Genomic DNA, 15,031 nt, shown 5'->3' on the forward strand with positions numbered 1-15,031 from the left:
TTTAGCTCCTTTTCCCTTGAAAAAGCATGAGTTGTTGTTTTCTAATTTGGTCTTCACTAGTAATGATGTCCTACTATACAATTTTCAGTGATGAATAGCATCTGAAGGAATTCCCATTAAAGATCATTCACTGATAATCCTTCTAGGAATAACTTACCTGTCATGGGAACAGTAGAGACTCATCCAGCACTTACACTGTGTACCAACAAGTGGAGCAGGGCTGCAGGCTTTAGAGGCTTGCCCTCTCCAGGGGCTGATTTTGAGCCAAAATGGATGCATAATTCAAAGGTGAGAGAGAAGGAAACAGAATTTCAGCCAGATGAGAAGTGACATCCTCTTACATCCTCTCAGGAGAGGCATGGCAGCTGCTTTTTCTCTCACTGTTGTTTTTTCTTCAGGTGAGCTTGGTGATGGCACCAGACTCACTGTGGAAATGAAGAAAAATTTGGTGGATAGATTAAAAGTCACCTGACTTGTTTAATACAATGTTTAATGAATTTAATGCATTGTTTCAAAAGAATTTGATGACAGATTTGAGAGGAATATGGCATACCTTTTTTTAAGTCATTAAAGAGAAAAGCTGTATCTTAGTGCTAGAGGACAGATGGGTATAATGCTGAGAAATGGAGTTTTTTTTCCTGCTCTGTGCTTGTCACTACTTTAATCTCCTCATAACACTTCAGAACAGGAGAAAATATCCTATTGAACCAAGAAATTTCATTGGTGTTATGATTACAGAAATTACTTACGGAGTCTCATGGTTGCTTCAAAAAAAAGGAGAACTGTTTCCTGATTAACACTTTTTACAAAAATGCTTCTAAAGTTCTTATATTCACAGGATGTGAACAACCTGGTCTAGAGAAAGGTGTCCCCTTCTTCTTTGGAGATGAAACCAAAGGAACAGTTCTTGGCAAGTGGGAATCGTGAGAAGGTTGTGCAAGGGGCACATTTCAGGGAGTGTGACAAAGATAAACAAAGAGAGAAGTCTTTCAATTCTGACGATGGGCTCTTTTCCCAAGATGCCTCATTATTCATATTCTATGAGGTTAGAGTAGACTGGAGCACAGCAGAATGGAATATTAAAAAATAATTCTAGCTCAGTCTGAAACACATTAAGATGAATATAAGTTATTAGGACATTTGGTGAAAATGGCTGCATTTATCAAGGCTGTCAGACAAACCCCCAGATCCATCCTCACACACAGACTTTCAGAGTGGTCATGGCAGAACTTGGTCAAAGTGAACAGAGGACAAACTTGGGCATAGGAGTTTTGGAGCAGACAAGCTACATTTGTTAAGATGGACACAACTAAGCAGTTCTATGGAAGAAAAAAATTTGGTAAGTGACAGAGACTTCCTTTAAGATTCTGGAATAAGAAGAATGTTCCCACACTGAATTCATAGCTCTCAGCTGCTGGAAATTGAGACCAAGCACAGGAGTCCAATCCTGTTCTGTTCCAAGCTTGCTACAAGCCATGTAATTCTCATTCCCACACACTCCCTCGTTTGTAGGAGTGATTGTGCAAAGAGAGCACTTTAAGAGAGCACTTTAAAAGATGGGCAGATACATATCTGGGCTCATATAATATCTCCTCTTTTTTTTTTTTTCTTTTGGTTTGAAGTATTCAAAGGTTTTTGTTTGAAGGTTCAAAGGAAAGTTTTTGTCCATGAAGCTCATTTTCAAGAGTGGTTTGTACAGAGGATGTTTGTGATGGGGCTGATGCTTAGGTCCAAGGAAAGAAGCAGAATTCTGTTCTGCACACATTTGTTATCACTCATTCTAACCATACAGGAGACTGCTTTGGACTCAGTGAGGTCTTCCAGGTGATATTTATGTAAGTCCACTTCTCTGCAATTACACTGTGTCTCTTATAATTTTCAAGAGAACCAGCTAGTGAGAATGAAGGGGAGGGTTTTAGACAAAAAGAAGGAAAGATTTCCAGGTGCACTAAACAATGGAGGAAGTATGATAAAATTGTGTTGACCTTTTAAAGAAAACAGTAAAAAGGAAAATTAGGATAAATAAGAAAAAAGTAAAACAAAGACCAGGAAAAGCAAAGGAGGAATGAAAATAAAGACACAACTTAGAGGCAGGGTAAAAAGGATACAGTTGAGAAACAGGGAGGAAAATCTAATCTGTAGTGGAGGAGCAAAAGGATCCAGAGTGTGTATCTGTAAAACTGTGTTTGTGGGCACCTTTTCTGTGCAACATAAACTATAAAACTAAAGGATTACTACACCTGGGGAGTGTTTCTGGTGATCTTTCATCCACTTTACATCTCATTATTACCTCCCACCACAAGTTAAAAAATTGTTAATGCAGAGGAAGCTGACACAGGACTTAATGAAGAACAGAATCATAGATTTTATACATAAATGTTTCCTGCATACATGTAGAAATAACACAGACTAAGGCAGATGAGCGCTTGTGCAGCTTTGGATGCAGAAGATCTGGAGTATTTGAAAACAACAGAAAATTTTTTGTGATTTTCCTAGTAGAATGACCTTGTTTTGAAGGATTTTGTCCTGTGTTTTACAGTCAATTTATCATATCAAGATAGACTCAAATTAAGACATTAAAGAGCAATATGAAAAACATGTTTACTGCAGGTACTTGGTTAGGTTGGTAACTATGTGTTGACACTTTGTGAGAGAAGACTGGGCCTCTTATGCTTAAGGGAGGGAGATAAAAGTAGCCTGTTACCTGTTCCCATCAGTTCCCATCCCTTCAGACAGTCTGCAGAAGGAAGGCTTGCTCTTACTCCTAGATGAAGCCTTTTCACAGGAGAGTCACAAGCCCTGGGAGGATGCTCTCAAGCAAGACCAAGCTACCAAGACAGACACCAGCCTGTAGTAAGCAAATTACCCACATTGCAAACCAGTTGCTGTGGGCTTGAAGTTGGTTTGTCATCCTGGGGGCAGAAGAGAGAAAGAGAGGAAAGGAAAGCAGGATGAACACTATGCCAGGATGCTACCAAGTGAAAAATTACTGCATTTAAAGCCAAGCAAGAAAAGAAAAACAAGTGTTAGCTTTTTGAGTATAAGCAAAAAATCTTGAGATTATAAATTGAGGGAGAATGGATACACTAAGAGGTAATTGGACTATCACATAGAAACGGCAATGGCAAAGGAAGGATGTGGTCTGTGGTTCTCTCATGGTTTAGCCCCAGGCAGGATCAAGCCCCACTCAGCTGCTCGCTCACTCCCCACCAGCAGGACTGGGGAGAGAATTGCAAAAGCACAAGTGAGCAACTCGTGGCTTGAGGTAAAGGCAGTTAAAGAGGCAAAGCAAAAACTGTGCACAGAGGCAAAGCAAAACAAGGAATTCATTCACCACGTCCCGTGGGCGGGCAGGTGTTCGGCCATTCCCAGGATGGCAGGGCCCCATCACACGTCACGGTGACTCGGGAAGACAAACACCATCACTCCAAATGTCCCTCTCTTCCCTCTTCTTCCCCCTTCTCACCCGTTACACATACTGAGAATGATGCCACAGGATATGGAATACCCCGTGGATCAGTTGGGATCAGCTGTCGCTGCTGTCCCTCCTGCCAAGTTCTCATGCAGCACCAGCCTCCTTGCCAGCATGCTGGTATGAGAAGCAGAAAAGTCCTTGAGTGCTGTGCAAGCATTGCAGCAATAACAAAAACATTTCTATCTTGTCAACAGTGTTTGCAGAACAAGCCCAAAACACAACCCCACCATAGCCACTGCGAAGGAAATTAGGTCTACCACAGTCTGCCTGAACCAGCAGAGGTTCTCATGGCAATCCTTCCTGGTTGACAAAAACAGGGGGTGGAGCCATGGGTGGGATTGTTTTTTGTACCAGGTTGTATCATTGTGGGGATGGGGGGGGGGCCACGATGATACATTTGCCAGGAAGGCTTTACAAAAACCCATAGGCGCATGAGCCTTGTGGCACAGCACGTGAAGGCAGCCGCAGAGCATCCTGCAGCAGAGCAGATGTGCTCTGCCTTGGTTTCCCTTAACAGACCTTGTATGCTGGGACTTACTTTCATCACCTGAGAACTGCCCTCTCTGGGAAGCAATCTAGGAAATTCTGGGATATTGAAATTAATTTTCAGCAAACCACATTGACTGCAGACGCACCTAAAGCCCACCGGAGCATGCAAAGCAGGAATTCGTTTTCTGATTAATTTTTCCTGATTCGCCAGTGTTTGCAACAGATGACAAAAAGGTTCTTTCTTAATTTGGTACAAGTGTTGCAAAAAGAATTCTACACATGTAGCAGGTATCTCTCAGAGGCACTACGTAAAATGTGTTGGGGTTTTCTCTCTTAAATAAGCCTCCAGTATCTGCTGACTGTCTCATGCCTGTGAGAACAAAGGTTGCCTCTAATCCTTGTCCCTACTGTCTCACTGCAGTTCTTCCTAATGGATATCAAGGGTTTGTCTGGGACCAGTCAACAGATTCTTCTGGGCTCTCCTTGTGTGGATTGTTTTAACCTATATAGAAAATTGAATGGGATCCTGAAAGAATGTTCAAGGCCTGCCATGGAAGGGAAAACAAAGGGATTTGTTTTAGTTCACTGCCAAAGGCAAATCACCTCACACAGAGATTGAATGATTTCTGGAATTTCAAATACAGTAGTGATTTCTTAAGCTTCTGCTCATAGTAAGCCAGCTCAAGTGCATCCCTTCTCTTAACATATGATACATCACTTTGTCACTGTGAGTAGGGCTGATATGGTTTTCGGCAGTGGCACAAAACTTACAGTAATGGGTAAGAAACTTTCTGTTTTCTCTTGCAATTCACTTCAAATGCTATGTCTTCCCATTTGAGAATTTCATTATTATCCTCCCTTTCATTATTAAACTGGCATTCTCCTGGTGTGCTAGCCACCCTGTCTAATTCAGAGAATAGAATAAGTTGAGTCCTCTAGGTAGGGACACACCTTTCATTTTGAAGAACTGAATGAATGCATTTTCAGTAAAGAAAAAGCTGCCCATAGAAAGAATTAAGATAAGGAGTGGGATAAATAACGTATGCATGACAGAAAAAAATGTTGTCTTAATGAGTGAACATGCAAGAATTCTCCAAAAGTATATCTATTCTCTATAATGCTGGTTCTGCTGGGGCTACAGATGATTAAGGACAAGTCAGTGAAAAGCTGTCTATCTGTCTGCAAAGAACTGACTTACAGTTCCACTTTGAAGGGGTCTAGAAAACAAAATCAAGATGACACAAGCCTAAATTACCTTGGATCATCTTCCCAGGGTAAGTTACAGCATGTGTTATCTCAGATAACTGGGAAAACCAGTGTGCTAGCATTTTGGGATGATAAAACAGCACAAATAAATACTCAGCTATATAATAGGCAATACTAAAATGTCTCTGCAGCTGTTTAAGTCCTTGTTGTTATAGAAAGTAGCTCTCCACAGCAGACCCAGTTTCTTTTCACTAAACAGGCTCATACAAAGATCACAAAGGACAATGGCCTTACCATTTCAGAACAGTTGCTAAACAGCCACTGAAAAGCACAGAAAAAGAATATATGATTCATTTCAAAGAGAAGAAGCTCTGAGGAAATGTCTGTATATGGGAAATATTTTCTAATGTTCTAATGTGACACCTAGATAAATAGGTAAATATCCTCTAAAGAAATGGTGGAAGCTCCAGCAAGTGATTCACCCAAGCCTGAAGCAAAAGGGCTCTGGACAGGGTATTTCTGATGTTGATCTCACCTGTTCAGACACACAGATTTGCTGGTGTTCCCTTACAGACCTGTTTTTTAGGAGACCTGAGATAAATGTACATTGTGTTTCTTCTCTTGCTGGTACCACATGAGGGGAGGGTTAGTCCACAGGCTTGGCTCAGAGGACTGGGAGTAGAGGAGAGGTTTTTCTGCAGCTGCAAAACGGTGTGAATAATAATATACCGTCCTTTGGGAGTGGGACAAAACTTACGGTCATAGGTAAGTCCAAAGTCAGATCTCTGTGATCTATGTGATACTGGTTTAGGGGACAAGAACATTCTTAATTAAAAGCTGAAAAATGATAATTTTTCATACAGCCATGAGAGCAGGATTAATGCTTTACTGGTTACTTATTAAATGAGATGTGCTATTTCAGAAGTGTAGGATTTGGAGGCACAAATGTTGAGGTCCTTGTGTCTGCAGCCTTTGTCTTTCGTTTCTGGGAACTTCACAAAGGGAGAAGGGAATAAATAATTTTGTTTCCTCCCATTCTCCAAGAAAACACTATAGAGGTTGGGAATGAAAAACGCTTCTCTGGTCTGCAGGTTTTTGCAGTTCATCTGTGTAATGATCCAAAGCAGCATTTTGGAGGTAGAGTCGGGATTCTCCAGTGTGCTGAATCAGGGAGGGAAAGAGTAATCAGGGAGGGAAAAAGTAAGGCACTTTGCTTGCCTCTCCATAGATGGTTGGCAGGCTGTCTAAAGTTGCTTTGGGGTGCTTGCTTCTGCTAACAATCCTTCTCACAACTTCTACTGCTCAGCAAGGACTGTATTCTTTTTCTCTCAGCATACTTTTCTCCCATATTCTTTTTCCTTGTCCCCATTTGCTTTCTCCTTTTTCTCCCATCCCAGCAAAGGATTTACCATCACCTATATCAAGGCAGGTTGGAATCACAGGGCAAAGTAACCTTTTCCATCTGCTACTGCCCCATCTGATAGCAAACTGCAGAAATACTCAGTGGTGCCTGATCCTTTAAACAGTACCATTTTAAGGAACAATGTGGCTGGCAGGAAGAGCATAATGACACTGTGCGTTATAGCCTGACTTTGTACAGCTGTGCAAACCTGCAGCTTAACTTTGGAGTCGGCACTGTGCTCACAGTTATAGGTAAGGAGCTGTTCTTAACCCAAGTGTTCCGTGAGGAGAACGCTTGAAATTTTCCCTTGCATTAATGATATGTAGCATATACATAGATGATTTAAAAATAAAAGGAGCAGGGAAAGATAACAAGAAATTATGAAACTGACCTTGCCATGATGGGAATGGAGGAACTGTGGTACTTTTCTCTCAGCTGGGTGAAAACTGTATGACAGGGAATGCATGAGTTTATGCGTGGAAGTGATCAAGCTTTGTGTCAGTGTCTACCATGAGCAGTGTGGAAGACCAAAACAAAATGGGCTGCTGATCAGACTTTTCCTTCCAGTTCCTGCTTTTACCAGTCTCCTTATTCCATTTCAAGCATGCTCATTTTCTGGTTTTCTTTGTCTTTCCAGTAGTTTCAGTAGTTTTATCATTCTTTCTTTCTGTCTCCCTTTTTCACCTACCTTCCCCTCCTTTTTTTGTTTGTTTGTTTCTTTCTTTCTTTAGTCTTTTAAACCTCTCCTTTTCTTTTGTGTCTTCCTACCTGTTTCCATCTCTTCACTCATTAGCTGTTTAGGCTAGGAGCAGAAGAATCTGTCAGAAATACTTCTGAATAGGAAAAGAAATCATAATGCCAAGTACTAGAAGGGAGAAGTAGAAGCGATCAACTTCTCTTTGTACCCACTGGAAGGAAAGCAGAGCAGTGCTAAACCTTCTAGGGAGTTCTCTCTATTAACATCTAGGTCATCTAAAGTCTGTACAAGCCCACACAGAGGCAGCCCAGGGATCTTTGCAGAGTGAGCACCGGTGGTCACAATTGAGGCAACATTTGAATGTAAACATGAGGGCTTAGGGGACAAGATCCATGCAAGATATTAATTTCTGCGAATTCTGCTAGCTCTCTTCCTCTGCAAAGGAGAGAGTGATCAGGAAGAACAGCTACAATGTATAGTGCCTTCATACAAAAAACCAACCTGGAGTAATAATTTTCTCTTTGGCTCCATACTTTTCTCTGCATTTCTTTTTCCAGCAGCAGTCTACAGATCTCATGGGTTTCTCATGCTAGATGAGCAAAAAAGGCACTCTAAAATAGTACATGGAAAAATCCCTGGCTTTTAGGGTCACTGCTTGGCTTCTGAGTAATTTCTCATTGCTGTCTTGTACATCCTTTTGACTGAAGTCTGTTCTCATTAGTCTTACAAGTAGGTATTAATCACTCTAAGACAGGGAACAACTGTTGCTTTGTGAGTGTGTAGAGTCCTGCATCATTTTGGGAGAGTGGGTAGCCTAGGATCAAGGCTTCTTGTACCTAGGATCACCTAAATAATAAATTACATAAAGAGATGTTTAATATTCTTAGAAGTGGATTGTAAGTTAAGATAAAAGGCAGAACCTGTCCCTGGCAGATTCATATTACCTGCTTCAAGTGTTCTTGACTTCAGACAGTGAGAAAGATCAGCTCTTTCCTTCCTTCCTTCCAAGTCATCTCTTAGATGGGGGGCCAAGTAGGGTATCCCATGACAGTATAATTCTGAACGCTGCAATGACCACCACGTCTTAACTCCATCTCCAGGAATGTACCTCAGCCTACTGAAGAGACTCCTATCTATTAATACAGTATTGCAAGTACAGGCCTTACAGCAAAACTGGGGACGTTCCTGCCCACCTGTTTGCTCAGCTCCTTTCCAGCTGTCTACTCTTCTGACAGAGGCAATACAAGAAATTCTTAGGCTTGTGCATTTCTGTGGCCAGACCCTTTGTGTTTCTGTGTAACGAGTGAAAACAAATGCTTCCAGTGTCCTGGTGTCTGATATCCAATAGACATTAATTGTCCAATAGACAGCTGCTAAAAGGCCAGGTCTTTCAGGAGTAACACGGCACAAACTCAGGACCATTTTCAGAGGTTTCTGATTGCATCGCGTGATGGAGGCTCTGGGCCATGTTGCTCTGTGTTTCAGGGAAGAACGATGAAATCACACCTCCAGCTGTGGCCATCTTTTCCCCATCAAAGCAGGAGATCCAGCAGAAGAGCAAGGCCACACTGGTGTGCCTGGCCTCTGGTTTCTACCCTGACCACCTGACTCTGGTCTGGAGGGTGAATGGTGTGAAAAGGACCGAAGGGGTGGGGACAGATGAGTCCTCCACACGGAATGGGAGTACCTACTCACTGACCAGCCGACTGAGGATGCCAGCCTGGGAATGGTTCAACCCTTTGAATCGCTTTGAGTGTGTTGCCAATTTTTTTCAGAATGGAACAACGCAATCAGCGCAAAAATTTATCTATGGCGATGCTGGTGAGTAAAGAAAGACCCCCCCTCCCCATGCTGTACAAGATGGAAATCACTAATCAAAAGAGCATGTGTTATGATATGAAACACATCTATATATAGCTTCCATGCAGGGTGTTGTTGTGCACAAATACATGTCGAAATATGTCGGTATTAGCATATGTCTCTTCACATTCCTGGGCCTTTGTACCTACATTGCCATTAAACATCTGTAGTCTCCTCAGGCTTTCCACTGACAAATCTCTGTAGTATAGTAAATTGTACAGTATAATAAAACACTTAATGATGTAAAATGAATGAGGCAGTGTTTTGTAAATGGAAATTTCTAAAATCTGTATTCTGTTTGCTTTGAAGAGAAACATGACTTCCAGTTCATTTTTGTCTTTCAGGTTGTGCACTCACAGAAGGTACGTGTGGCTTCTCACATAAAGAGAATTTTGCCTCTTCTCTCAGGCAAATATCAGTGTGTATTTTAATTCCAGCTTTCCTGACACTAAGTACAACGTGCGGGAGATATCTGCTGTATGAATAGCTTCTACTTTCTCATCTAAGTGATTTGTATGTGACATTAAAGAAGAAAAAAAAAAAAGAGAAGCAAATTCTTTGGGAGGGCTGTTTGTGCATATTGTATCTAGCTCTGTTTTGGGGTTTAGCTCTTCCACATGATTCCATTTTGAAAAAACAGAAGAAATCATGGAATCTTCCTGTAGACTGTAATTTCCTCTTTATCACCTCCTCTGCTCCTGGACGCTGACTTCTGTTGGGAATATTCTTGTTCAGCCATGAAAGAAATGATCCCTACTTATCCAAGTGATTTTGGCATCAAGATTCAGGATATGATATTCTGAAAATTTCTTGGTGTCAAACTCAGAACTCTTCCCGTGACAAGTCACATCCCCTTCCACACTGGTGTCACGTATGGAGGACAGCCATATTGCAAATTACATTTCTCTCCTCTTTGTATACATATTTGCACACTCCTGTCTGTCACCCACTTCTTTAAAGCTTCAGGAATCTTAAGGCTGAACCAAGATTGAGCTGGTATCTCAACAGTACGGCAACCCCTTAAGAGTGAAAAATCGACAAGAATAAAAGTCCTAGAAGCCAAGTTATTCTGGGCTTTGTAAAACGTCCCTGATGTATCAGCAGCACTCATAAGGCCACTGACAATAATGAGACAAAATAAAAAATTTGTATCTTTTGATGCAGCCTATTCTGCATCCCTAACAGGAATGTTCAGATGAACAGCCCAGTTTATCAGTAGGTGTGGCAACACCGCACTTTGCTAGCATAAAGCCAATCTGTGTCTTTCCTGGACTTGCTTTCTCTTTTGGTTCTTTGAGTCCCTATGTTCTGTCCCATCCCCTGCTCTCTGGTGTCAACAGAGCCACTCATTCAGCTCTGGTTCCTTTATGGTGCTTAGCTAAAGATTTCAAGGGTTCACATTTGAGAAAAGCTCCATTAGATCCAGCATCTCGTGATGATGATGATGATGATGATGATGGTGATGATGCTAATTGAATACACAAATGGTGCTTGACTTGCAGAGTCGTACTTGCGGTATGGAAATTCTCTGAAGCTCACTTACCTCATCCTCTGTGGCAAAGCCTTGGTCTATGCAGTTTTGGTGAGCGGTCTGGTGTGGACAGCCAAGGTAAGTCCGAGTGCCCCTGGAAGGCTGGGCTTCCTCACTAGTCAAGGAACAGTGGATGCAGGCTAAACCTGCTCTCAGAGGTGTGGTTGTTCTTCATGTGCTCTGGCAGGCTTTGTGCAGCCTGGCTTGAAAAATCACAAGTGATGGGTTTTCTATTACTGTTTTTCCAGGACTCAAATAAAATCAATGCCATCTAGCAGAGAAATTCCTTCTCACAATCCTCTTTAAGCACATGAAAAAGATGAGAATTAAGGACAAATTCTCCAGGAAGTAAATAAGGGAAATATCAGATATATCATGCATTTCCGTAACCGTTGTAAAGGGGCTTACGCCTGCAGTGAAAGTAAGAAGCAGGTTTTTTGAGGTGATACAGGGGATAAATCTGATCAAACATTTACAAAGACTTACAAAAACCAGTGGGATCAATCTGAACAAATGGGATAAATTGAACTAACTGCTGGGAAATGCTTTTTATTAGTAAGTTTTTTCTATGGCTAAAAGATATACCCAGTGAGAGCAGTGAAAGCCTCAGCACTTGTCCCTTTTACAAGCAGAACAGGGAGATGTATTTGAAAAGTGACCCGGTAGAGTTGAGGGCAAGGATGATGACAGTCTCAGGTATAGTTTTGGTTCTTTTGCAAGGATATACTGGATGGGGTAGATTTCTCCTTTTCTGGATCATAGTCATAGAATCACAGAATGGTTCAGGTGAGAAAGAACCTTTAAAGGTCATCTAGCTCCACCTCCACCCTGAAATGGGCAGGGACATCTTTTGCTAGACCAGGTTGCTCGAGCCCCATGCAACCAGGCCGTAAACACTTCCAGGGATGGGGCATCCACAACTTCTCTGAGAAACCTGTTCCATTCTCTCACCACTCTCGCCTGAACAAATTTCTTCCTTTGATCTGAAGTTACCCCGTATTAGTTTAAAAGCAGTGCCCTTTGCCCTGTCACTGCAGGCCTTGGTAAAACATCTCTGTTTTTCGTAAAAGCCACCCTGCCCCATTTAATGAAAGGCCTCAGGCAGGCCTCTCCAGAGGCTTCTCTTCTCCAGTCTGAAGAGGAGTTGTTGTCTCAGCCTGTCTTCATACACTGGAGCCCTACGGCTATTTTTGTGGGCCTCCTCTGGACCTGCTCTAACATGTCCATGTGTTCCAGAGCTGGCCACGGAACTCCAGGTGCCCTTGGTGGGGGTCACCTGAGAGCAGAGCAAAGGGGCAGAATCGCTTGCCCAGGCCTGCCAGCCCCACTGTTTTGGATGTAGGCCCGGATATGGTTGCCCGTTTGGGCTGCAAGTACACGAGGCAGGCTGACATCCAACTTTCCATCCACCAGTATCCCAGATTCCTTCTCCACAGGGCTGCTCTAGAGCCATTCATCCCCCGGTCTGTACTGATCCTGGTGGTTGCAGTGTTCACGTGGGCCCAGTCTCTAAGTTTGTCCCGGTCCCTCGGGATGTCATCCCTTCCCTCAGACACATCAATGGCCACACAGCTTCATGTCATCTGTGAACTTGCTGAGGGTACACTTGATCCCAGGGTCAATGACACACTGATGAAAGTATTGAATGGTTTTGGTCCCAGTAGAGAGCCTTGAGGGAAACCTTTTGGGACTGGTTACCACTTGAACATTGAGCCATTGCTGGTCAATCTTTGGGCAAGGTCATCCAGCCAATCCCTGTGTTTGTTTCTGCTGTTTGGTGCTCCTTGATGTTGTTATTATCATTGATATTTTATTACTCTCATTATTTTATTCCATTTTGTTTTCAATTAGACTGGTGTCAAGTTATCTAGAGAATAAATGGAGAGCCCTCTTCATCACATCAGCAGGAAGACAGCAAGTTCTCAATCTTTCCATAGCAAAGTGTCTCTGCTTCTAAGAACTTCTGCATATAGTTTTCTTGTGATTGTCTCTTGCCCCCTGGTCTTTACTTTGTTGTAATCACTGCTGAGTTTTCTCTGTACTTCCATATCATATTGTATCCCATTCTATTGTAACATCTCTTTAAAAGTAGCACCTTTGTAATGCTCAGAGGCTGAGAACTCATCAAATTGATTTAGGAATAAAGTTTTAGCTCCTTTTCCCTTGAAAAAGCATGAGTTGTTGTTTTTTAATTTGGTCTTCACTAGTAATGATGTCCTACTATACAATTTTCAGTGATGAATAGCATCTGAAGGAATTCCCATTAAAGATCATTCACTGATAATCCTTCTAGGAATAACTTACCTGTCATGGGAACAGTAGAGACTCATCCAGCACTTACACTGTGTACCAACAAGTGGAGCAGGGCTGCAGGCTTTAGAGGCTTGCCCTCTCCAGGGGCTGATTTTGAGCCAAAATGGATGCATAATTCAAAGGTGAGAGAGAAGGAAACAGAATTTCAGCCAGATGAGAAGTGACATCCTCTTACATCCTCTCAGGAGAGGCATGGCAGCTGCTTTTTCTCTCACTGTTGTTTTTTCTTCAGGTGAGCTTGGCGATGGCACCAGACTCACTGTGGAAATGAAGAAAAATTTGGTGGATAGATTAAAAGTCACCTGACTTGTTTAATGCATTGTTTAATGAATTTAATGCATTGTTTCAAAAGAATTTGATGACAGATTTGAGAGGAATATGGCATACCTTTTTTTAAGTCATTAAAGAGAAAAGCTGTATCTTAGTGCTAGAGGACAGATGGGTATAATGCTGAGAAATGGAGTTCTTTTTCCTGCTCTGTGCTTGTCACTACTTTAATCTCCTCATAACACTTCAGAACAGGAGAAAATATCCTATTGAACCAAGAAATTTCATTGGTGTTATGATTACAGAAATTACTTACGGAGTCTCATGGTTGCTTCAAAAAAAAGGAGAACTGTTTCCTGATTAACACTTTTTACAAAAATGCTTCTAAAGTTCTTATATTCACAGGATGTGAACAACCTGGTCTAGAGAAAGGTGTCCCCTTCTTCTTTGGAGATGAAACCAAAGGAACAGTTCTTGGCAAGTGGGAATCATGAGAAGGTTGTGGAAGGGGCACATTTCAGGGAGTGTGACAAAGATAAACAAAGAGAGAAGTCTTTCAATTCTGACGATGGGCTCTTTTCCCAAGATGCCTCATTATTCATATTCTATGAGGTTAGAGTAGACTGGAGCACAGCAGAATGGAATATTAAAAAATAATTCTAGCTCAGTCTGAAACACATTAAGATGAATATAAGTTATTAGGACATTTGGTGAAAATGGCTGCATTTATCAAGGCTGTCAGACAAACCCCCAGATCCATCCTCACACACAGACTTTCAGAGTGGTCATGGCAGAACTTGGTCAAAGTGAACAGAGGACAAACTTGGGCATAGGAGTTTTGGAGCAGACAAGCTACATTTGTTAGGATGGACACAACTAAGCAGTTCTATGGAAGAAAAGAATTTGGTAAGTGACAGAGACTTCCTTTAAGATTCTGGAATAAGAAGAATGTTCCCACACTGAATTCATAGCTCTCAGCTGCTGGAAATTGAGACCAAGCACAGGAGTCCAATCCTGTTCTGTTCCAAGCTTGCTACAAGCCATGTAATTCTCATTCCCACACACTCCCTCGTTTGTAGGAGTGATTGTGCAAAGAGAGCACTTTAAGAGAGCACTTTAAAAGATGGGCAGATACATATCTGGGCTCATATAATATCTCCTCTTTTTTTTTTTCTTTTGGTTTGAAGTATGTTCAAAGGAAAGTTTTTGTCCAGGAAGCTCATTTTCAAGAGTGGTTTGTACAGAGGATGTTTGTGATGGGGCTGATGCTTAGGTCCAAGGAAAGAAGCAGAATTCTGTTCTGCACACATTTGTTATCACTCATTCTAACCATACAGGAGACTGCTTTGGACTCAGTGAGGTCTTCCAGGTGATATTTATGTAAGTCCACTTCTCTGCAATTACACTGTGTCTCTTATAATTTTCAAGAGAACCAGCTAGTGAGAATGAAGGGGAGGGTTTTAGACAAAAAGAAGGAAAGATTTCCAGGTGCACTAAACAATGGAGGAAGTATGATAAAATTGTGTTGACCTTTTAAAGAAAACAGTAAAAAGGAAAATTAGGATAAATAAGAAAAAAGTAAAACAAAGACCAGGAAAAGCAAAGGAGGAATGAAAATAAAGACACAACTTAGAGGCAGGGTAAAAACCATACAGTTGAGAAACAGGGAGGAAAATCTAATCTGTAGTGGAGGAGCAAAAGGATCCAGAGTGTGTATCTGTAAAACTGTGTTTGTGGGCACCTTTTCTGTGCAACATAAACTATAAAACTAAAGGATTACTACACCTGGGG

General features: G+C 41.7%; 1 protein-coding gene across 1 annotated transcript; it reads left to right on the forward strand.

Moving 5' to 3' along the window:
- The first annotated feature begins 4,678 nt into the window (after positions 1–4,678).
- Positions 4,679–12,806, forward strand: LOC138111674 (T cell receptor beta chain MC.7.G5-like). Its single transcript, XM_069017857.1, has 5 exons — positions 4,679–4,743; positions 8,755–9,090; positions 9,474–9,491; positions 10,632–10,738; positions 12,512–12,806. Exons 1-5 carry the CDS (start codon positions 4,707–4,709, stop codon positions 12,536–12,538), a joined length of 525 nt encoding a protein of 174 aa, XP_068873958.1. The 5' UTR covers positions 4,679–4,706; the 3' UTR covers positions 12,539–12,806.
- Positions 12,807–15,031: the final 2,225 nt, after the last annotated feature.

The sequence above is a fragment of the Aphelocoma coerulescens genome, chromosome 1, assembly GCF_041296385.1.
Source record: "Aphelocoma coerulescens isolate FSJ_1873_10779 chromosome 1, UR_Acoe_1.0, whole genome shotgun sequence".
Taxonomy (NCBI): domain Eukaryota; kingdom Metazoa; phylum Chordata; class Aves; order Passeriformes; family Corvidae; genus Aphelocoma; species Aphelocoma coerulescens.

Bases quoted from the DNA above. Each gene is read 5' to 3' on its own strand.
- LOC138111674 (XM_069017857.1), top strand. From the start codon at position 4,707: ATGGTTTTCGGCAGTGGCACAAAACTTACAGTAATGG. The intron at 4,744-8,754 runs GTAAGAAACTTT...TCTGTGTTTCAG, and splicing joins CACAAAACTTACAGTAATGG to GGAAGAACGATGAAATCACA. The intron at 10,739-12,511 runs GTAAGTCCGAGT...GTTTTCAATTAG, and splicing joins GTCTGGTGTGGACAGCCAAG to ACTGGTGTCAAGTTATCTAG.